Here is a 25,807-nt window from a genome sequence, read left to right as displayed (position 1 = left end):
GCACCAACAAGGGGTGAAACCTATCTGGATTTAGTATTTTGTAATAATCAGAATAGAATTGAGGGTGTAGAAGTGATTGAACCACTAGAGTCAAGTGACCATAATGTAATACAATTCTCAGTATTTTGTAAGAGTACAGATGCAAAGACTAAAATTGTTAAGTTGAACTTTGGTAGGGCTAATTTTGAGCAGATGCTACAGGATACACTGGGATAAGCTTTTAAGTGTGGAGACAGTCGAGGAGCAGTGGAACAGGTTTAAAAATGTTTTAAATGTAATGCAGGACAGATACATACCTAAATTTGGAATTACTAGGAAACTAAAAAAAACCCACGGTGGATTAATAAAGATTTAAAAAAGAAGTTGCAAAGGAAAAAACTGCTTTATTAGGCATATAAGACTAATGACTGCAAAGTGAATTGTAGAGCATATGAGAGCATGAGGGCAACCATCAAGAATGATATCAGGGAGGCTAAAAGACAGTTGGAGAGGAATATAGCAGTTAAGGCGAAAGACGACCCTAAGAGATTCTTTCAGTATTTTAGTAGTAAAAGAACAGTCAAGGAGGAGGTGAAATGCATCAGAAATAGTAAAGGGGAATTAAAAGATACAGACAGTGTAATAACTTATGCCCTAAACTTACATTTTTCTGAGGTGTTTACAAGTGAGCAAGTGGATAACCTCCCAGAGGTAAACGGGACTTCTAAGGAGGTACTGAGGGATTTGGAAATTGTAGAGGGAGAAGTGCTGCTCAGAATAATTAAACTGAAATCAAACAAATCATCAGGACCAGATAATATTTACCCTCGAGTTTTTAAGGAGGCTAGTGAGTACATATATAAACCATTGACACATATTTTTAGGAAGTCACTGCACACTGCAGAGATTCCGAAAGACTGGAAAATGACAAATATCATAACATTATATAAAAGGGGTGACAGGGCAGATCCAAGCAACTATAGGCCAATAAGCTTAACATGCATCACAGGAAAATTAATGGAAGGAACTATTAAGGATAAGATTGAGCAACACCTGGCAAGGACAGGAGTTTTTCTGAACAGTCAGCATGGGTTCAGAAGAGGGAGGTCGTGTTTTACTAACATGCTGGAATTCTATGAGGAGGCAACAAAATGATACGATCAAAGTGGAGCATATGATATTATTTATCTGGACTTTCAGAAAGCATTTGATAAGGTGCCACATGAGAGGTTGGGCATCAAATTAAAAGAAGTGGGAGTTCAGGGTGATGTTTTTAGATGGGTGTAAAATTGGCTCAGACACAGGAAGCAGTGGGTGATGGTACGAGGCACCTCATCAGATCTGGCCGATGTTAAGAGTGCTGTTCCACAGGGGTCAGTGCTAGGGCCGCTGCTATTTTTAATATATGTAAATGATTTAGATAGGAATATAAGTAACAAGCTGGTTAAGTTTGCAGATGATACCAAGATAGGTGGATTAGCAGATAATTTGGAATCCGTTATATCATTACAGAAGGACTTGGATAGCATACAGGCTTGGGCAGATTTGTGGCAGATGAAATGTAAATGTAAAGTATTACACATAGGAAGTAAAAATGTTAGGTTTGAATACACAATGAGTGGTCGGAAAATCGAGAGTACACCTTATGAGAAGGATTTAGGAGTCATAGTGGACTCTAACTTATCGACTCCTAGACAGTGTACAGGAGCCATTAAAAATGTTAGGTTATATAACACAATGTGTGGAGTACAAGTCCAAGGAGGTTATGCTCAACCTTTATAATGCACTGGTGAGGCCTCATCTTGAGTACTGTGTGCAGTTTTGGTCTCCAGGCTACAAAAAGGACATATCAGCACTAGAAAAGGTCCAGAGAAGAGTGACTAGGCTGATTCCAGGACTACAGGGGTTGAATTATGAGGAAAGATTAAAAGAGCTGAGCCTATACAGTTCAAGCAAAAGAAGATTAAGAGGTGACATGATTGAAGTGTTTAAAATTATGAAGGGAATTAGTGCAGTGGATCGTACTCATTTACAATGAGTTCATCAAGAACATGGGGACACAGTTGGAAACTTGTTAAGGGTAAATTTCACACGAACATTAGGAAGTTTTTCTTTACACAAAAGAACGATAGACACTTGGAATAAGCTACAAAGTAGTGTGGTAGACAGTAAGACGTTGGGGACTTTCAAAACTCGACTTGATGTTTTTCTGGAAGAAATAAGTGGATAGGACTGGCGAGCTTTTTTGGGCTGAATGGCCTGTTCTCATCTAGAGTGTTCTAATGTTCTAATGTGTAAAAGTCTTAGGCCATGCAAGAAATTTAAATTTAAAGCTACAATAGTTAGCTGCTGCTCAGTGTTTATTTGATTAGTAAAATGTTATAAAACATTAAACACAGATAAACTTTAATGGTATAGAAAACAACAACAACCATGCATTTTTTGTATAGCCCTAAATCACACAAGGAGTGTTGCCGTGGGCATTAACAGGCCCTGTTTTTTATAAGCCCCCTAGCCTTGACTCCCTAAGAAGACAAGAAAAAATTCCCAAAAATACCCTGGTAGGGAAACAAAAGGAAGAAATCATGGAAAAGACAATTCAGAGAGAAACCCTTTCCGAGGTAGGTGGGGCATGAAATGGATGTGAAAAAGTGGGGTAAATACAATACACAAAACAGAACTCAAGTAATCCTCTTCACAGAGCCACATGGCCAATCCATAATTACCACCTCAGAAATGCAGTACAATAGTACAATAGTAATAGTACAAACTACAAAGCAAAATTCAAGAATCGATTATAACACTCACTAAATACAGAGCTATCACATATGAGGATACAGATGTGTGCAGAGTCCTGGAGACCTTAGCCAACAAGCTGTCCCCAACTGGCTATTCCACAGCTGAGTCAATGTTGGGGGTCTTGTTTTTAAAACAGGTTGGTATTTTGTGTGACATCCCTTAGAATGCAAAACTAAAGCGATCTACTGAAGCTAGCCCTGTGATAAATTCTCCCAAACTTCTTTCAGAATTTGCAATACCTCTCCTTTTAACTTTGGCTGTTTTTTCCCCTTTTCCATTTTTTCTTGTTTAAAGTGATTCCATGGAGCTTTTATTATGTTGAGGTAGGGGCTCTCAGATTGCCATTTTATACAGTTAGTGTTCCAGTCCCCAGTCCAAGGACCTCTAAATCGTGTTTTCTAGTGTGTTTGGGACTATGAACCTGCCAATAAGTTGTTTTCCCAAAGTTATATCATGATGATTCAAAATCTGTTCAAATTTTTAAGCAGTTATCATTCCATCAATTTTTTCAACTTAGTGTACACTGTTGTTTGAAATGCTCTCCTCAATCATGACATGTCCTTCACTGTACTCCATAGAGTGCTGCAGAAAAGCATGAGTGTGCTCCTCACCAACTCTTCTTCTAACATACTGGCAACATTCTAAACTAAAAACTTCAGATTTGGACACATTTCTACATACAGTACGATTTTCTACTGCTAGTTGTTATCTTTGCTTTCTCATTTTTTGTGCACTGCAATCAATCCTGCTTGTTCCCCTTCTGCAGGAATGGTTTCTTAGCAATCACATGTCCAAAGGCCCATTTAAGACTTCTTTGAACTATTGAGGCACCTACTTTTAGGTGACACTACTACTGCTGTCACTACTGATAACTACTGCTACTTTTATATCAGATGACTCTGTGTAAAATGCATGGCCTTGCTTTCCTGAGTGATATTCAATGAATTCTGTCTGATTCCTGGAAGTTCTCCCAAACTACTTTATCCCAAAGTATCAAGACACTATACTGATACTTTTCCCCAAATATCATGGGAAAGAGAACATAAGACAAATAATGGCCTTACTTCAAAATAAAAACAATGAATAAATAGCTCAATGCACATTGAGAACCATGGTGCTTAGTAACTACATTTTAAAATGCTGAAACTGCCTATTACCATAGAGTATTTTTATAATGTCATATTTAAATTCTGAAAATATTTTCCCTTCAGTAGAAAATATTCATGCATTATAAGAGGTAAATATTTGACAAAGTGCAATACAGTGAGTAACACCTGTCAATAAATATGGACAATTCTGGCTAGATACATATGATTTTTGATGACACTGCAGACATCAACAGCTAAGTTGTCTCTCATATTTTGAATACTTGTCTCATTCTGGCTTGGAGCATTTTTCTGAAGCATGAGTCAACTGAGTTAGTGTCTCTCTGGTTGCATGCAGTCTGTTTTCTCTCCGGGTAGAGGAACTTGCCTACAGCCTCACTGCTGTGTTGTGCCTGCACTTTCTGTGCTTGTCACATTGCTATTCAATAAATCCATTTATTTCTTAACCCTTTATGTAACAATTTCAAGGAGAGCAAGAACCCATCCCTGCTGCATCAAGTACGTAGCAAGGCATGACCACAAAATACTTAAACATGTCAGACCAGTTTTGACATCACGATTAACCAATGCTTTAGCCTGTTCTTAATAGTAACAAACAATCCATTTTTGGGAAATATTTGTTTGTACGTATATTGCCTATTTGTTTTTTTTAGTAAGGACAAAAAATCTCTATATTGTTATTTTTATTGGAAGACATACTAATCTAAAGTATATACTGTGTATATATAGTGTAAAAAAAATAAAATAAAAAGCGGTAGGGTACCCAAATGTTTATGCCATGCAGTGAAAATAAAAATACAAAATGGCAAGTGTACACAAGAAAAATAGACATTAAAGGCCATCACAGTTTAAAAAGGTTTGCTCCTGGATTCAGAAAATGACACACAGAAGCATATTCTACTACTGAATGCTGACTTCCGTGATCACGCCCTTTATATACCATTCTGGGAGGAAGAGGTGGGACTTTCTGTTTCCCTTGGGCAGAAGTTATGTCAATTTCCTTGGGAAGGATCAGTCCTGGAGATAAAAGAGATGAGGTTGTTACTGACAGTGCCATCTTTTGTTCAGAGATGGTATTACCCTTTTTGTAGCCAAGTAGAAGCTCCCTAATCAATTGTGTTTGACAATAGGTTTAATCATTTGATATTAATCAAACAAATAACTGTCTTTTTTATAATAATTTATATTTACATTCATGTTACATTGAATCTGGAATTAACTTGTGTCTTTAGTGCACTTACTTTAAATGTACTTTACAAATTAGAGGGGGCTCTGAGAAGAACTCCTCTGCCCAGAATGACCCTAAGTGAACCTAAACATAGAAAAATAAGGGATTTACTGCATACATAACTAAACACAATGGTAAAGTGTGTATTTTCCTCTAACATTCCTCAAAGTATCACAATTCACCCCCATTTTCACTTCTTGACTCTCTAAGCAGATCTTGTCCTCCCTTCCAGTTTAATTAATGTAGCAATTTATTGTGACAGATTAGTCGAATAGTATAAGATCTCATTTTGCCACATTGGCTTCAGCACCTTAGAACTATGTTAAAGGTTTTATAAAGAAAAATCCTGTAATGCACGCAATGATAAGAGATGAAAAAATGACAAACATACAGTATATAAATAAGTTATCAACAATAAAAAAGAATAGATTGAAGAATAAATCAGTATCATATTCCTCATACAATCAATCATCTGTAGAACATAATATTTTAACCAGTACTTATTTTAATGTTTACTGTATATAAAAAGATGCAATGTATATAATGTATAATAAGGTTAGCCTTTGCTTGCGGGATACAGGAAGAGAGGGACATTCAGTCTTGCAAAAAGGTGCCATCTGTTTCAGAGATAATTGCATTATCTGCAAGCTGCGGCTACTAATTTCAAATAAACAAACTTAGCCTTCCTGCAGCTTAGCATTATGACTGTTGCTCATCTTGTGTGAAATGTCTTCTCCAAAGAAATACTCACACTGTTTTGGAGCAAAGACCATTCTTCTGTAAGATTAGTTAATAAACTAGCTATTGACTTAGAAGTCAGTTCAAAGAATTATTAAGTACCAGTGTATGAAATGGGTGCTATTAGACAGGCAATGTGGTGTAGTGGCTAAGGCTTCAGTCGGTTCAAGTACTGGCTCTTAACAGGTGACCCTGAGTGAGTCACTCAATCTGTCTGCATTCCTATTGTGATAAAATGTTTGTAAACAAAAATGTATCTTAATCTCATTAAACGGTTTCGACATGCGAAAGGTTATTTATAAAATAACAGGTTTTATTATTCATTCATATTATTATTCATTTTTTTATAAATCCACATACCAAGACTTTTCAGTAATACAAGTAGGTGGATAAAACATGTATTTCAAAAACTTAGCAAACATTGCCAGGTATTGTATTGATTTTTGTTTTATTTCTACAGAGGGGTCCAAAAATATGTATACACACATTAACAGTTGTTATCTGCCAAACAATGTGCACGTGAGACAAGATTTAGCAGATGAAGTATACAATGCATTATTAAAACAGCAAAATAAAAGTTTACATCAAAAGCAACTTAAATACATTCTTTTAATGTTTGTTTTTCTTTTGTTGAAGTACGAATATATTTTTGCCCCCCTCTGTTTAATTATATATGTATATATATATATATATATATATATATATATAAAATGTGTGTGTGTGTATACGTGGTCCCAAGTTATGCCTGTTATTTTTTATCTTTTTTGTACTCAATAGCATTAGAAACACATGGATACACATGTAATCATCCATTTCTAAATCTGTACAGGCCCATCAGTTCCTGAATCTTAAATTAGACCTGAAAAAAACCCTTGGCAGAACAAAATCTTTTAAAAATGAAGAAGCAAAGATAGTGTTTCAGTTGTTAGAATGTCTGCTTCACAACTTTAGGGACCAGAGTACAGTTCCTGACTGAGTCATTGTCTGTACGTAGTTTGTACATTTTCTCCTGTCTGTACGTAGTTTGTACATTTTCTCCACGCCTTTTGTGTGGGTTTTCTCTGTGCTCTCTGGTTTCCTCACGCATCCCAAAAAAGTGAAAGTAGGTTATTAGCAAATATAGAATGATCCAGGTTTACTGAATCAGGATATGTGTGCTTGTGCACCTTGTGATGGATTATCGCATCTGCCAGGGTTGATTTCTGTCCCATGCTCAGTTTGCTGGGATGGCCTTTCAGATCAACAATAATCTGTAATGGACAAGGTGAATTCACAAAATTGATGGATAAATAAATAAGTAAATAAGGATACAAATGGGAAAAAATGAATCTCTGGAGACCCAAGGCTTATCGATTCCCCCTCTTGCAAGCATCAAGAAAGTGACATGATGGTTCTGAGACAGAGGCAAAGATTACCAGGGAAACTATAAATATGGGCTTCATTGATCCTCTAGTCAGACATTCTAAGAAGAATATCAAGTCTTTCTGAAACACCAAGATCTGCATTTGTGGCTGGAAGTGACATGTTTAGGCATGCAGGCAGGCTATTCGCTGCAGGAAAAGGAATCAGAAAAAATGTTAACATCAGACTGAATGCTGTCTTTTAAATGCAAATCTTCTCTCGATTGTAATTTTGTAGCCTAATGCATTAGACGCATTATAACGGTAGGAGATGATCAGAGGCTGCAGCTACATATACACATTAAGTTTTCATTCTTACCTGAAAACTGAGACCAATGGGGCCTTCATGATGGTGCTGCTAGACTTCTTTGGAACTGATAATGAAATAAGTGTAAATATAATAGGTGAGTGACACCAGTTTTTGAGTGTAATTCTAAAAACTTGCTAAGAGCAAATCCTTTGGAACAAACACAAAAAAACACATTAGCTGCAGAGCCTGAAAAGATAGAAAATTCAATTTCTCTCATGAAAAGGCAGGTAACCAGACAATAGTTGCTAAAATGAGTGATACAGTATGCCTGCTTTATCGTACAGACATTGTGTTTCTCATTCTTTCACTATGGATTCTGACACGTGAAGAACAATTTAACATGCAGTAAAGCAGATAGCCTCTTATTGATGACAGGCTGGACGAGCTCTTCTGAAACAATATGATAGACTGGAAATTTAACAGAAGAAAAATGAAAATGTAAAAACTCTTCTCTTTGACTGTATTCCTGAAAATAATCTAAGCATTCCATTAAGGTGAAACATATGTTTGATGTAATTTAAAACAAGACAATATGTGCCTTTATGTGAACTTTATTCCACTAACCAAACAATAAACAAACATTAAATGATTTCACCAAACCCCTAATGAAACACTCACCATACTACTCTGATTAAACTCAATGACTACAACTATCCACATTTTCCAATCCAGTCACCCAACTGCAGATTCTGCTAACGTATGCCTATGGAACCACTTCATATCTTGTAATCCCAGTCTCATCCTTACTTTGGTATTAAGCAAATTTGTCAAATTTTCCAATGCTTTTCACAGTTGTAAGAGCTAGGCTCATTGGACTTCAATGAGTTTTACTCCCATGCACTTGCAGGCTAGTTGGAACATATAACCCCTTCATTGTATCCTCGGAAGGAGTTTGATATCATCACATTGAGGGGGAAAGACAAAAATGGACTTCCATAATGATTTGCATACAACCCAAGAGAATCTTATACAAAGCTAAATAGGGGCTATAAAAACTATTTCAAGTCTTGAGTACAGTGGGCCCACCCTCAATAATGTGAAGAATGGAAATTAGATACAATGCCTGCTATATTATAGGCATGTCTAGATCAGGATTAGAGAGCATTTTTTCATTATATGCTTTTTAGGAAGGGAAGAAAGAATAATAGGGTAGGAGCAGTTTGGCTTTAACCCAGGAAGAGGAACAACTGATGAAGTCTTTGGACTGAGACAGTTAATAGGGAAGGATTGCATATGATGTTTACTGTTTGAATGACGTCTTATGATAGAGAGCCATGTCAAAAGGTTTAGAGGTGCAAGAGGGAAAGGAGTACTAGAGAAGTATGGGAGGATTGTCCAGGATATGTATGAGGGGGTGAGGATTCAGGTTAAAAGTAGTGTTGGGGTAACAGACAATATCCTAGTTAGAGTAGGTCTTCATTAGGGATCTTCTAAAAGTCCTTACCTATTTGATCTAGTTATGGATGTGTTCAGTCTTAAGAATAAGAAACCAATCCCTCTGGTGCATGCCTTTTTTCTGATGACATTGTGTTGTGTAGCACACAGACGATAGATAGCAGCTTCCCTGGACTGCAGCGGTACCCCAGATGCCTGCATTGCACTATGGGACTTGGAGTTCGGTAGCATAGCAGTGCTGGGTACCATGGGTGCCACCAGGGGATGCTGTGGGAACTTGGTAGTAGAACAAATTCTCCCTGGCTGCAAAATGCTTTACAGTAGAACAGAGTTGTTCATTCGACTAAGTCCAAGATAGAACTGACTCATTGATGTTAAGATGGCAGCTTTAAAGGCACGTATGGGAAGTAACCTCATTGAGAAGTGACATCATCGAAGGAGCCGGAACTTGGCAGGTTTTCTCAGGAAAGGTCTGCAGGGAACTGAGAAAGACAGTCAGTGCACTCCACCGCCCCCTAGTTGGATATGGTATTACTGTTACTTAAGCCTTTTAGCTGCCTCCTACTCGCACATGTGTGACAGTATGTTGCATTATAATTTAAAAATAAGATTCCATGATTTAAACTTATTGGGATTATTTCAAAAGGTTCAGGTCTAAATTGTTTAAAATTGTCGTCTTATACTCAAAGTAGTGTATGTCCTCAAAAGCTTTATTCACTGGCCATATAATCTCTGATATTAAAGTAAGGGTTTGAATCAGTCTAATTAAGATAAAGCAAACTTATGGCTAAGAAATTAATGCATTGTTTAAATGGTTCATTGAAAACTGAATTAGAAAGCATAAATGGAAAGGAATGGACTTTAAACTGAGTGTAAATTTCCTCTACTGGAAATTAAATGATACACCACAAAGTATATTCATACCACTAATGTTTACTGTAAGTATATTTTAAATTGGCCTGTTTTAACTGTTCATTCATAAAGTGTAAATTCTACTGATCTTCTTTATTTTTATTACATTTAAATTAACTTCAAATTACTCTCTTGCCAAGGAAAATATTTTTGTTGATGAAGAGATAAACTACTATTAATGTGACATCATTGACACAGAATATCCTCTAGTGAATTCTGGTTTAATTTCAATATATGCTGTTGATTTATTGAAATAATTACAAACCAGAGAGATTATTATGTGCTCTCCACTGAATCTGATAGAATATTTTTGGTGACAAGGTGTCTCAATCCAGCCATCGAAGCTACATCTTTCCAGTATGTCTCACCTTTTTCATGGGGATTGTATTCTGGGGGCTTTGTGTGTCATCAGTACATCCATTCTAAAATCTATTTGATTTGATTCACTCATTGAGGGCTAAAATCTTTTTAGGTGCAAAGAAGGAACAAATACTCCTGTATACCTCCATACTTACTCAGACAAGGCCAATTTAATGTTGACAAAATACATAATTTACATTTTTCTGGGATGGAGCAGCAAAAAACAGAGTGCTCATGAAAAAGCCCACATAAACAGAGAGAGAACATGCAAACTCCATGCAGACTGTGTATGAAGTTGTGAGCTTTGAGACACCAGAAGCACTAGCCATTGCACCAAAGTGCTATCTACATTTGAGTTTTCTATGTGTTTTCTTTTACTGTCATTTTAAAAACATTTTATGGATCCCAAAAAAACTTAATATATTGTAAACTTCCTGAGGTGCAGTTTTTATGCCATTTTAAAAATGCAGATTGAAAATTTACATAAAGTATGCAACCCTATTTTTCTTTCTGGCTTATGCCTTATTAAAACTAATATGATCTTTCATTTGGTTTAATATTTTTCAGTTTCATTCCTTCCCACAATTTTGGCTGCAAGCATAATATAACAAATGAAATGCATTCCAGACATTATTCAATAGTGGCTACTGTTTTGCCTCCAGTGCTGTTTTATTTTTTTTTATAAGTCCCTTTTGTTTTATTTCTCTCACAGTACAATTATATGGCATTAAATTTAATGAAAGTGATACTTTAACATCTTATTGGACTGTTGGGTTAAAATAAAATAAAAAAATAATAAACGTGACTTGAGTTGGGAAGCAGATAAAGATGAGGAGAGTGACTCCTGCATCTTTTAAATATTCAATGAAGTAGAAGAAAACTTGTGGACTTCCACTTAATGCTACCATCCACTGCTTAAATCTGACATGAACTCAAACACCATGTATTTTTTTTTCTTCTATTTTCTTATTTATTGAGTATTGATTTTGTAAAATTGCATTATAGACAGTAAGACACAAATCAATCAAGTATAAAATAAGTACTGCATCTGTTACATTTATATTTTGAAGTGCTATGTGATTGTAAAAACCTAATTAAAAAAAAAATCCTCAAAGATGTCAAGACATCAAAAAGGTTAACAGAGGATTAGCTGTTGGTTTATTTTTGAAAAAAAAAATCTTGTTAGATTCTAAAAATAAGTACCATTCTACATTGAAAAAAAAATTGATATTTTTTATTTACTATCAAAGTAAAATATTTAAACCTTCTCAAACCACCCATTTTGGAGAATATAATTATATGTGTAACTGGAACATCAGTACTATTGTGATGAGAACAGGCCATTCAGCTCAACAAGCATCATCCATCCTATTCACCTAGATTGTCCAAAATAACATCAACTTGAGATCACCACCTTTTGAACATCAAGCATGACCAAGAGTGATTTTACTGATGCCAGTGTTAACAGAGTGCTTAATTAACTTTTATTAAGTTATGTAGTTATGGCTGATTATCATGCTCTGTAGGTAGTTTCCTAAGGGCCTGTGTTCATTTGTCTTATGGCAATCATATGGGGTAGCACCTGCTACGAGGGCTTGTGTGTTTGATCCGTCAGCCGTTGAAGTTTAAAAGAGGCAGGTGGTTACAGGTGGGTTGTCAGCTTTTAAGAGCCTTGATTTATTCCTGACAATGCAAGAAGTTTACAAACTGTACATTGAATAGTATACACAACAGTACATATTGAAATACTCTTTATACTGAAATTGTCTTTTGCTGTGTATATGCATACTGTATATTTAATGATGAGCATTTATTGAATAGACAATAACAGATATGTGTGTTTACATTTACTTGGTTTTCCAGGTATTGGCAATTAAGAAATAGTTATTAAATCCAGGGGATTGTGAATTTGTGTGTACTGTGTTATATGTATATTTTTAAAGCGGTTTCACAGTATAAGGTGTGCAATATGTACTTTTAATCATGCAAGCAGTGCCTCATAAGCTTTCTTCTGATTGTTTTTGTGGAACTTGAAACTATCTATGTTCTGTTCTGTGTATTGTATTGTATTGACCCCCTTCTCTTTGATGCCCACTGCATGCCCAACCTACCTGGAAAGGGGTCTCTCTTTGAACTGCCTTTCCCAAGGTTTCTTCCATTTTTTTTCCCCTACTGTGTTTTTTTTTTTTGTGTGTGTGTGTGTTTGGGGGGGGGGGGGGGTGAGTTTTTCCTTGTCTTCTTTGAGAGTCAAGGCTGTCAAGAGGCAGGGCCTGTTAAAGCCCATTGCGGTACTTCTTGTGTGATTTTGGGCTATACAAAAATAAATTGTATTGCATTGTATCTTCATGGCGTTCTTTGCTTCAGTTTCAGAAGGCAGTTTTGTTTATGCTTGTACCTCCTGCTTGCCTTTTCTTTTTCAATTACCTTGTGTTTTTGTTTTAAGTATATACAGTACTTCTTAGGTTTTTCTTTATTACATTTATTATGTTATCTGGGTATGTAGCATTTTGTTAAAACAATAACAGATTTGATATTCTGTCAGAAAAGTAACAAATTTCCCCCATTTTCATGACAATTTACATTTTTTTAGATTTACTTATGAAAATTGAATGTTTCAATATAGAATTAATAAACTTGTAAATATTTATTTTGTCAGTATTTATTATGTTTAGTCACAACAAAAACACTTATTTTCTCCCTTTGGCAAAAATGGATATATAGTAGTTTTGTGAAAATCTTCTAATATATTTTATATGTAGTAGTTACCCATGTCTAATGTGAAAATTTAACATCAGCATATATTGAATGCAAAATATTTTGCAGAGTTAATATAACAGCTAAAGCATGAAACAGATGTGCAGACTTAAAGAAAAAATAGTTCAAAGTCAAACTATATGTACTGAGGTTATTTTAAAATAAATAATTATAATGAAATAGATTTAAACTGTGAAGAGTATAATGCTTAGAAGATATGCAATAAAGTGATAATGTTTATGTTTTCTTTATCTGCAGAAAGAATGGCTCTGTTTAAATTGTCAGACACAAAGAGCTCTATCTGGGCAGCTTGGAGAAGGCATTGAGAAAATGCCACCAGCTTTGACACACAAAACTGATCCTGCATCTAAGATATTACCTGCCTCTCCAAAAAGTATGAAAATTATTTCAGAAGCAGCTGTTATTAAACCTGATCAAGAACAGCAAAAACAAGGGCACGTGAGCCAAAAAGACGTGAAATCAAGAGAAACCACCAGAGAAAAGCCAAAGGAGTTAATAAGGGAAGCTTCCCTTCAAAAGATGCACACTGAGACACCAAGCAAACCCCTACAAGCAGAAATCAAGTTAGAGGAAAAAGGAAAATTATCCCGTATTGAATCTTTAGTATCCCAACCCCTGAAAGGAGGTCCTTTTCATCAGGTAGATGACAAAGTATTACCTCAAGTACACAAGGAAATTGAAAAGATTGTCTCACCTTCTCAAGTCATAAAAAAGGCAGAGGTTGATTCTTATGTCATTGACTCAAAAAGCACTACATTCCAGTCTTCTGTGAAGAAAGATATGGTGGAGACTCCATTAGAAAAACCCCTGCAAAAGCCGATCCAAATGGAAACTGTCAAAGAAAAGAGTGTAAGTATTAAATTAGAAGCTGAGCTTCTTGGAAAATATTACTGACAAATCATCTAGCTGCTCCAATGTTTACAACAGGTGTCACAGAATCAATAAAACTGTGCAAGATACAGTACATATCCAGTCTGAGGCATTTTTTGTCTTATTAAAATCACTTTACTTATTTAATTAAGAGTTAGCCAAATTTAACCAGTATTCCTTTTAATGTGCTCACAGCTTAATTGAGCTTTTGTGATCTTTTAAAAGTGATCTTGGTCACTTATATTTTATACCATGGGTTAAATTAAAATATCTCATTTTCAAAACGTGCTTATTCCAATGGAGGGTCCTAGAGCGCTTGAGCCTATAATGGCAACATTACGAACAAAGCAAGTACCAGCCTTGGACGTGGTCTCAATAAATTAAAAGCACACACCTAAACTCCCTCATGGTGAGATAATATAGAGTTAGAAAAATGGGTAGTAGAAGTAATCCACACAGGAACCTAAAGAATGTGCCAGGCTTCAATATGAATCCAGTGTACAGTATGTGTATGTGTGTGTGCGGGTGTTCACTCTGATGGACTGGCGCTCTGTCCAGGTTTTCTTCCTGCCTTATGCCCAAATGATTGCTGGGATAGGCTCCAGCTGTCCTGCAACCCTGCCCTGGATAAGCAGTTTAAGGGATGGATGGATTCATTGCATTTAAATGTGTTTAATCAAACTCAGTTTATTCTTATATAGTACTCTTGACTGAAGACTGAAGACAAACTCAAAATGCTTTCATGATTTACAAATAAATAAACAGAAATGGATACTTAATATAGTCATAAAATATTTACACATATAAGTAATAACATTATAGATAAAATTAAGATAAAGTGTAACAGAAGTCATGTTAATAAATGGTTTGACACAAAGTAAATCGGTCAATTTCGTAACACATGCCAGGAAAGCCCAAAGGCTCATTTAACAGCTTTCTTGCAGAAGGGGAGCCACAGCACATTGACATAAGCCAAGTTAAAGTCTGGTTGACTTCAATCAACTGGCTGAACTTCATAACTGTAGAATAGTATTATTGTCATTGTTTCTAAAGGGTTTTAACCATACTGAGGTCTTGCTCTATGGCCAAAAGTAACAGCTTGATTGAGGTAGGAAAGGAACTGAAGGACATCCTAGTTAAATAACTACATTGTCATTAGTGTCTTGGCTGACATATGGTTGCCAAGGGATGAAGAGGCACATGCAAAGAGAAAGGCATTCATTTTGGAAATCAGATAAAGTTTCCACAGGCCATTGTGTATGAAGAGGAACATGTGGAAGGTTTTTAAAGAAAATCTTTAAGGGACACTTTATTATTTTTCTAGTATTATAACTTGTTATTGATTTTGTTTACTGTATTATGATTATTTTGATGTCATTTTGTGTATATGTTTTTTTTACAGGCGCTGTTTTGTGTTACTGCATTTATTGGGTGTTTCCATGGTGTTGTGTGGCTTGTCAAACACATGATGCACATGCCATTTGAACTATGACATCATGGTGTTCATGATATTCAAGATGACCACGTTAAAGTGTATCTTAAATTTAAGAAATTAAATCAAACTTTTTAGGAAAAGATTAAGGAATTTGGTTTAATTTTGCTTTAGCCGTGGAACATACAATTTGTCCTATTTGAAAACAACATAATCATAATGATAGAATTTCCCAGGTAAACAGACAAAGTCTGTGTACCATGGTGAAGAGTAGGTAGCCTTATATTAATTATGAATTCTTGGTCTTTTAAATATACTGTAGATCAGGATTTAATATGCTTACTGAAAAATAAAAATATGACCTATTAGTCTTAACACAATATTAATATTCCTTTGTTATTTATCATTTGATTGACATGTTTCATAATAGAAGCACTTGAGATATTGATATTCAGTTCCATTGGTCAATGTAACATGTTTCTGAAATGAGAAGCAGTTAGAGAATGTTTATTATTCCCACTGGATCAGTATATTACTAAGGAAACATGAAATTTGTCTTTATAATGCAGCAGTTACATTTGATACCATTGTACCAGACTCTTAGCAATGTTAAGCAGAAATGTAGTCCTACTGTTCTGACAAATGAAAATTGTGTTTTGGATGATAGAATCAGTTTACAACATTGTTTACATTACTTACAGGAAAAGGAAGATGACAAATCTGAGATCCTTGGTTCCTCACAGCAGAAAAGCCCTCAAGGACTGAGTGACACAGGCTATTCATCAGATGGTATTTCAAGCTCACTTGGTGAAATTCCAAATATTGCACCAAGTGATGAGAAGGAGTTGCTAAAGGGGCCTTCAAAAGAGGAAACACAATCACAAGAGAGTAGTCCTTCAAGTCCATCAGATCTGGCAAAACTAGAAAGCACTGTACTTTCAATATTAGAAGCTCAGACAGCCACTGTTGAAAAAAAAGGAGAATTTAGAGACTCATATGATGGTTACAGAGAAGAAGAGAGAAATCGGACTAGAACTAGAATATTACCTGTTACACCTGAATCATACAGCTCTGATGAAGAAGATCTTGAATATATACAAGAGAAAGATAAAGGGGCTGTGGAAACTGCCATGCTTCCTAAAAAAGAAAGACGAAAATTAACTGAAATTAAAGATTCCTCAAGGCAACATCAGTATGATTCTATTGAAGACAGCAGTGAGAGTGAACACTCACCACTTCCACAAAGAAAACGAAAGGTTAGTGTTGGTTCATCCAGTAGTGATGAATTTAAACAAGAGGACAGTCAGGGATCTGGTGATGAAGAGGATTTTATTCGAAAACAGATCATAGAAATGAGTGCAGATGAGGATGCATCTGATGAGGAAGAATACTTTCAAACTCAGATCAGAGTGGTCAGTGGAGAACAGAAGAAATCTCAGGAGGAAAGAAAAAGCAAAGTAAAATCTGCATCAGGGAAAAGCAAACGACTAAGCAAGAAAAGCAGCACAAGCCAAGATGATGAAGCTGGCCGAAGACATTCTTGGCATGATCATGATGAGGAAGAATACGATGAAAGTCCTGAATCCAAATTCAGGGAAACCAAAAGCCAGGAAGGTGAAGAATTGTCTGTCTCAAGTGTTGGAGGTCTTCGAAGATTTAAGACTATTGAATTAAACAGCACTACATCTGCTACATATAAAGAAACTTCAGAGCAACCAGGGACTAAGTTATACTATGAAGAGCCGGAAATTGAAATGGAAAGTTTAACTGACTCTCCTGAAGACAGATCAAGAGGGGAAGGTTCTTCTAGCCTGCATGCTTCTAGCTTTACACCTGGCACATCTCCCACATCTGTATCTTCCCTTGATGAGGACAGCGACAGTAGCCCAAGTCACAAAAAAATAAGCGAAGAAAGTAAGCAGCAACGAAAGGCCAGGCACCGAGCACATGGACAAGTACTTCCAACTATTGAAGATTCTTCTGAGGAAGAAGAACTCAGAGAAGAGGAAGAACTTCTTAAAGAACAAGAAAAGCAACGGGAAATAGAACAGCAACAGAGGAAAAGCTCCAGCAAAAAATCAAAGAAAGATAAGGATGAACTAAGAGCGCAAAGAAGACGAGAACATCCAAAGACTCCTCCAAGTAATTTGTCACCAATTGAGGATGCTTCACCTACAGAGGAGCTGCGTCAGGCAGCTGAGATGGAGGAGCTTCATAGGTCCTCGTGTTCTGAATATTCTCCAAGTATTGAATCAGAACCAGAAGGGTTTGAAATAAATCCAGAGAAAATACTTGCAGTTCAGAAGGTTTATGAGTTGCCAAAATTAGTTTCCCTATACTCTCCTACTGAAGAGAATCAAGAGCCTGCATCTCCAAAATCACTAAAAAGTGCAGATGAAGTTTATGAAGAAATCATGCAGAAAGCAAAGTTACTTCAAAATCAGCCAGAAACAGATGAGACAAATGAAAAAGAGCCTTTATATGGAGGAATGTTAATTGAGGACTATATCTATGAGTCTCTAGTTGAAGACACCTACCAAGAAACAACTATGACTACAGATAATGGATTTTTGTTATTACATCAAGATGTAAATAAAGAGTTTGTTCAACAATCAGAAAGGAAATTAAGATCACCAGATGAGGTTTATGAAGACTTGATGAGAAAAGCAAATTACATAACAAAAGATGATTATTATTATCCAGACACTCCCAAAGCTGTCTTATTAGAAGAGAATGTGGATTTACCTCCTTATGCTACTGACCTGAAGCATACATCTATATCTTCTGCAGATGTAGAAATTCTTATTAAAGATGAAAAAACCTTGTTAGATGCTGATGCTGCCTATGAAGAGCTTATGAAACGTCAAAGAACAGTTCTAACTCCAGGGATCAGTCCAACTCAGTCTGTTCCTACTTCATGTGAACCCCAGCAGAAAGCAGTGTCAACTGTAATACATATAAAAGAAGCAGACAATACCTCTGTAACTCTTTTTTCAGCAAAAGAGGAAGATATAGAGACTCAACCATCAGTTCAATTGAGTAGCCCAATGTATCCCATTCCCGATGTAACAATTACACAGCACTTTACAGCAGAAGAAGATATAGAAGACCAGTATATTAGTGAATATTTAAGTGAGTCTCAGGAAATTTCTGATGCTGAATTTTCAGAAAAGAGAGATGATATAACAGAAGATTTTGCCAAACAGCCCTCTACCACCATGGAGAGTTCTACCATGTCATGGACAACAATGGAATCCTCCTCAGTTGTGTTTGACACTATACAGTCTGAGGTGGGGCAAACACCTGTACCAATAAGGGAAATAAAACAGCCAACAGCTCCAACATCTTCTTTCCAGAATGCAACAGACATCATCCCTATCACGGTGCCAACAGTTGTAGTGACCACCTCTTCACACACAGATTCAGTTATAGTTAATATACCAATTAAATCTGAAGTCAACAACATATTAGAATTAGTAGCAGCGAAGACAATAGTCACTACTTCAGATTCAATAGCTACAGTAACCCCAGTCTCCACTGTACCCTGTGAGTCAGCCGTTGTTTCTAATATAAAAATTGTGAGCTGCACCACACCTTCAACAGTTTCATCCAGCAATGGTCACATTGCCATCTTTGTTCCTGGGTCAGATTATGCTGTACCAATTACTCCTGCACCAGTAAAGAAGCAAGATATATACAAATCTCAAAAAGATGAAAAATTGAAAGATTTGCATGACAACAAAGAAACCTCAACAGAACCTTATTCAACAAATGTTGCCTCATCACAGTCTGTTTATGAAAGTGCTAGTAAAGCTTCAGTCACCTCATCATTTTCTATGATCCCACCTACAGCAGTTGCAAGTACACTGCCTTTCTCCACTGTTCCTCAGTATACTTCCTCAATAAGCACTTCTGTCTGTAAAGCTGTGACCACATCAACATCATCCCCAGCACCATCAATTACTTCTAAAGTGTTTTCATTCTTTAGGAGCTCCTCTCAGGACTCTGCTGAATTGCCACCCCCTCCACCTCCTCCACCACCTCCTCCTCCCCCACCACCACCACTGCCTCCACCTCTTTTACCAAAGCCAACGGTTTACCCTAAGAAAAAAGTTGCTATGAGTGTTCCAACAACAGTTTCCACATCAGTATCAGTAACTCATTCTACAACAGAAGTACATCCTGCAACTTCTGTGATTAGAAGTGCACCAACAGCATCAGCAAAGTGCACAGTACCCTCTGCAATAAAAACACCAGTACCTCCACCTGTTCCACCCAAACCAACTTCTATTCCAGCAGGCTTGATGTTTAGTCATAGAGCGACAGAAGTTGTTAAACCTCCTATTGCTCCTAAACCTGTAATGAGCCAGCCTACTTCAACTTACCAGAAGACAGATGATACACTGCCAAAATTGTATACTACTCCTAGCACAACATCTATGACTTTGAATTTAACAACACGAACAGAATGCAAGATGACATCTCCCACATCTCCCATGTCTCCCTACTCTAACAAGTCTTCTCCCAGATACACAAACTCTCTTCATGAAACCTATGTAGTTATTACTTTGCCATCTGAACCTGGAACTCCAACTGATTTGGTAACAACACAAGCCCCATCCATTCTTCCTTTAGGCTCTCCATCAAAACAACAACACCAACCAGCCACAATATCTGAGCTCATTACTCCTTGTACAAAATCACTTAATGGCCTTCATGGAAAGGGTCCAGAGAAATATGTTTCAGGATTGAGTCACATTTATTCTTCTGTTTCATCAACTCAGCCTAATCTAATTGCACAAGTAGTGACTACAGAGGTCCAAAGAATGATGGTGTCTCTTGTTCATGAAAGGATATCATCTACCATTGCTCCTGATGTGCCAGTTACAATCTCTTTGGATACAGCTAAACAACAACCAAAAAGCACAGAAAATGGAAAAATCTGCAGTGTTGGTGATATAATGGATCTAAGGACTTTGACAAAATTAGATGTGGAAATGCCTGATAAAGGAATGGATTTATCTACCAGTCTTACAGATATGCGACGCCTGTCCTTCTCAAGTGATGGTAGCAGTCGACAGATAAGTGCTGTTCAACCATCTGTTGTTAATCTGAGCACAGCATCAACACCAGTATCAACTTTAGCTGTTGTGACGGAGAGCATAACTATTGTAACATGCACCGCTACTATAACATACAGTACTGCAGGTGATAAACCTCTGGATTTAGGTAACGCAATGTCAGTACCACTACAGCTTACAACATCTAAACCATTTGAGCCTGTCCATCAGATAACTTACAAAACCGTATCTAGTCAGATAACAGCTGCCAATAATGTAGAATCCCCCATAAATCTGTCATTTGGAGCAACTTCACAGGCATCTGTAAAGCCTATCACAGTTGCTCCATTAAGTGTAATAAATGATATTACTGATGCCTCCACAAATCTGGACCCGCTTCAGAATGGAGCAGTGGATCTTAGTACCACAAAACCACTTCGTACCATGGTAGCTGTTGATGAATCTTCTTCATCTGTCGTTACCACAGTGATAGAAGATGATGAAAAACCCGTTGATTTGACTGCTGGGAGAAGAACAGTTTGCTGTGATGTTGTTTATAAATTTCCTTTTGGAAGTACCTGTACCCAACAACCTGTGACCACATTGCCAGAAGATCGTTTTGGCTATAGAGATGATCACTATCAATATGATCGTGCTGGACCTTATAGTACACGAGGTATTGGTAGCATGAAACCTTCAATGTCTGATACTAATTTAGCAGAGGCTGGTTTATTTTTTTATAAAAGCAAACATAGCTTTGACTATCGCAGTGATGTGACTGATGGTGCAGTAGACCTAACATCGACAAGAGTATCAACAGGTCAGTATGAGACAGCAACAAATCTTTCACTGAAATACAATTACCATGAGTTACCTCAGCTTATACATGGCTGATTTAATTTTTCTTTTCTCCGTTTTGAATCAGTTTATGTTCTATTTTCCCATTTTCCATCATTTGTTGGTATGCATTTTTTTTTTACATTTTTTTCTTTGCAGACAGTGCATGTTTATGCCTGCATGCTGCCTCACATTGTTTCGCTTCACGTCCTGCTAATTTATCCACAATGAAGATTTTGCATGCTTCTTGTCTTTTTTTATTTTTGCTTTAAAATCATCTGGATGGCATGGCTTTGAAAAAAAACTCATGGACAGAACTGAGCTATAATTATGATGCTGTTATTTTCAGGTGAAGTAATGGATTATTCAAGCAAGAGCTCAGGCTCATATCCAGAAACGAGGCAGGTGATTTCAAGAACTGGAGCAAGTGTTCCTCAGTATTCCCAAGCAAGAATAACTCCAGCAATAGGAACGCAATTTGGTGTGAGCAGTGTACTAAGGTCATCCAATGGTGTTGTATACTCCTCTGTGGCAGCTCCAGTTCCAACTACATTTGCCATCACAACTCAGCCTGGGTCAATCTTTAGCACGACGTACAAAGATATATCAGGGCAACACACAATTGATACCCTGCCTTCTTTGTCAACACAACAAAGCCAGACAGCTGCCAGGTCATATGGTTTCTTAACAAGTACAACTGCTGAGCAAGAAAGAGTTGCTTCCTCTGAAACAAGTTTGCAAAACAGTGCAACCGCAGAACTGTTGAAAGTAGGGCAGTCTGACCTGATTCCAACGACAGCCTCAATTTCTGAATCATATGCTGATGCCTCTCTAGAGGCTATTGCATCTTCCCTAGAAGCTTTGACCTCACCTCTTACATCTAGTTCGGATGACAGCAAGCAACAACAATTCCAAATGGAGCGGGAACTCCTTGAGCTTGAAAAATTAAAACAGCTACGCTTAGCTGAAGAATTAGAGTGGGAGAGACAAGAGATTCAAAGATTTAGGGAACAAGAGAAACTCATTGTACAAAAAGAACTGGAAGAGCTTCAAACAATGAAGCATCAACTACTCTATCAACAGGAAGAGGAGCGGCAAGCACAATTAATGATGCAGCAAGAAACATTTGCCCAACAACAATTACAGCTTGAGCAGATCCAGCAACTGCAGCACCAGTTGCAGCAGCAACTGGAAGAACAAAAGATACGCCAGATTTATCAGTATGGGTATGACCCTTCTGGCAGTGTGTCACCACAAGCAAGTTCAGAACCGTTATTGCTAGATGCACAATACACAGTGACAGAAAATGGTCAGTATTGGCCTGTCCATGATGAAACATCTACTACAGCTGCAGTTTCTGGGATTGACCTTTCACAAAGTGCAACATGGTATACTGTTCCTTCAGAAGGAATTGCTCAGTTTATCACTAGTCTACCCAGTTCCATCTCAGATATGACTCAGAAGGAAAATGATGTCCAAAGTCACTATGCTGAACATGATACAGAGCAATTGGACGATGGAAGAACATTTAAAAAAATTGTAGACAGTGGTGTCCAAACTGATGAAGAAGATGTAGTAGATAGGACTTATACAGGAAGACGAAGAAGAACTAAGAAAAGTGTAGACAGCAGTGTGCAAACAGATGATGAGGACCAAGATGAGTGGGCACTACCTCCAAGGTCACGAAGAAAGTCACGAGTAAACAAATATGGCGAAGGTATAAGTGAAATAGATAAAAGTAAGCAGCTGTCTAAAGTATCTAGCATTGCTGTCCAAACGGTTTCAGAAATGTCAGTTCAAACTGAGCCTGTTGGAACTATAAGGACACCTTCAGCTCGAGCAAGAGTAGACTCCAAGGTGGAAATAATAAAACATATTTCTGCACCAGAGAAGACTTATAAAGGTGGGAGTTTGAGCTGTCAAACAGAAATGAGCACAGATAAACAAAAAGGACAGTATTCTCCACAGAAGGACAAGAAACGCCCAACTCCTTTAGAAATAGGCTATACAACCCATTTGAAAGCAGATTCCTCGCTGCATGTTGCACCATCCCCACCTAAATCCCCTAAAGTCTTATACTCACCCATATCTCCTGTTTCCCCAAGCAAATCTTTAGAATTTGTTCCGTATGAAAAATCTATCAGTGATGAGGTTAGTCCGCAGAAAATTCTTACCGCTGAATCATCTAAAGCACCTCCTCCAAGCCCAAGAACAATGAAGATGATGCAGCGTTCAATGTCTGATCCGAAACCACTGAGTCCTACTGCTGAAGAAACCAACAGAGCTCATTTTCAGTATTCCGATGGCTATTCGGTAAGATTGCATTATGTTTATTGTCTTTGTTTTTCTATATTTTATGAATGAAGGAATAGCAGCAAAACTGGTACCTGAATAAACTATATTCACAACATGAAGTTTAGCTTATCATTTTAGCAGTTGATTGAGCAAGTGTTCTTCTCAAAATATAATGTATGTTAACAGTAAAGTGTCTAAGAGCATTATGGTATAGAATCAATAATCTGAATCTAAATAATTAGATTAATTATTTTTAACTAGTGTTTTTATGCTAAAATATACAATAACAAGGGAATTTAACATGTTTTCCTAGTTATTTATAGAATAACACTGACTCTGAATCAAAGTATAAAACAGCTTATATTGTGAGCATGCAGTTCTAGAATTTTAAGACTTTAAGCTTTTCCATAAATTACTTATTCCATTGCTCTAACGGTCTAAAACTACTAAACAAATTCAATTATGTTTTTGTCAGAGACCGTGTCATCTCATTGCATATCCTGAAAGTAAAATCTATACTTTTTTTTATCTGTTTGATTTTTACTCCTTTTTTGTTTGGTCTAGATAGCAGCTTAGTTTATATCACAGCAAACAAAGGCCAACTGATTTCCTTTCTTATCATAAAAAAATAGAAAATAACTTGCATAAATTCGACTTTCCTCTTGTTCATTTAACATCTTTAAAATCATAATTCTTAAGAGACTCTTTATTGAGGCCAGGCTCATAGTAGCTGCTTCTGCCAAAAGGCATTTTCACACTAATTTAGGCATAACTTGCTGCTTGACTGTAGCATAATCCCACTGCTTGATTTGTTTGTTGGCATACATTACTTAATATAGCATGCTGTATCTTAAAAACAATGATTATGATTTATGTAGCAACTTGAAAAGAGAAAAAAGATTTTAAAAACTCAGTTTTTCTAGCATCATATTCCTTGATTGCTCACTCCCAACCACAGCACTAAACGTTCAGTAATGTGCAGGTCTCCACACCATTAACTTAAAAGTTCAAATTTACAGGGGAGTGCTACAAGAGCTGACTACAACATACAAGTAATGGTCAAAAATGTTGAAGGCTTATTGCCACCAGAGAGTTTGTTGAAGAATATTTTTTCAGAGAATGCTTAGTGTATACATGTATGTTCCTGATAAAGCTAATATTTTCAAACAATGTTGCCAATCACTGGAAACTATGACTCACTGCTGTGACAATAGGTTATGGACCACTGCAGAACAGCAAGCGTAGCACACCTTTATGAAATGTAAGTTGATGACTGAATCTGAAAGCTGCCATTGTTTTTCATACTTTTCAGCTGAAATAATAGTTGCTTATTCAACTGGGGTGTTTTACTGAATAAAATAGGCTTTACTGAATGAGGTACAGTATTAGTCAGTTTACTTCATTGCAATATGATTAAACATCAGTAATCTGTTTTAATGCAATGTTGAGAGGATTATCTAGAAAATGCTTGAAAAGATAGAGACAAAGAACCATTACGCTAGGCAAAACCCCTACCCCATTTTCCACTTTCCAGTTACATAAGGCAATACATTTTGGGCATCCCTGCTCTAATCCCTGCTAGCCCAAGACCCCCAATCCACCCCCCCCCCCCCCCCCCAACCCCTAAACATGAACATTATAAGCTAAATGTCTACAGGTTAGAAAGAAGCCCGTAATGTATACTGTGTAATCATGAACCATGTACAGTTGTTCATTCTCATAAACAAATATAACCACATTAAGTTAATCCACTTTCAAATGCATTTAAACATTCTGAGAGTACAGAAACCAAGAAGCTATATTTATATATATGATTCTTATTGTGCAATGAGTTAAAATGTTACATCCTGAGTTTTTGTATCTGTTAGATTTGTCAGACAGAGGATAAATCCTTCCCACCAGTTAATCAAATCTAAATGGTTTTGGGAATGCTGGAGGAAAACTGGAGTAATGAGAAGAACTCCACACAGCCAGACTGGGAATCAAACCTGATGCTGTTGTTACAAAATATGCAGCCATATACTGTATAACAAAAACATTAATAAAAGACTAGCCCAACTTCAATAAAATATTAAGTTGAGTTGATTCACTTTTTAAAAAGCATTCACAATTTCAAACATTTATATGAAGTGATCTTACTGGCAAAAACTAAATTGAATAATCAAATTTTATACAAAAGATGCTTGATTTTACTAATACAGAATCAACAAACCATTGTGTTTTTTCCCTTTCTTTATTTCAATTACAAAATAGTAAGTATTTTGCAAATAAGTATATGCCTGAAAATCTCACATTCTCATAAAATGCTGCT

General features: G+C 36.6%; 1 protein-coding gene across 1 annotated transcript in view; it reads left to right on the top strand.

Annotated features, from left to right (window-relative positions):
• pclob (piccolo presynaptic cytomatrix protein b) overlaps nucleotides 1-25,807 on the top strand; it is a 421,215-nt gene that overhangs the window by 179,939 nt on the left and 215,469 nt on the right. Inside the window, exons 4-6 of the mRNA XM_051920046.1 lie at nucleotides 13,240-13,851; nucleotides 16,006-21,184; nucleotides 21,551-23,514. Of these exons, the coding sequence (XP_051776006.1) occupies nucleotides 13,240-13,851; nucleotides 16,006-21,184; nucleotides 21,551-23,514 (7,755 nt within the window). The remainder of the gene's footprint in view (nucleotides 1-13,239; nucleotides 13,852-16,005; nucleotides 21,185-21,550; nucleotides 23,515-25,807) is intronic.

Source organism: Erpetoichthys calabaricus, chromosome 1, assembly GCF_900747795.2.
Source record: "Erpetoichthys calabaricus chromosome 1, fErpCal1.3, whole genome shotgun sequence".
Classification (NCBI taxonomy): Eukaryota; Metazoa; Chordata; class Cladistia; order Polypteriformes; family Polypteridae; genus Erpetoichthys; species Erpetoichthys calabaricus.
The sequence above is the reverse complement of the archived record's forward strand: the minus strand, read 5'-3'. Positions and strand labels throughout refer to the sequence as shown.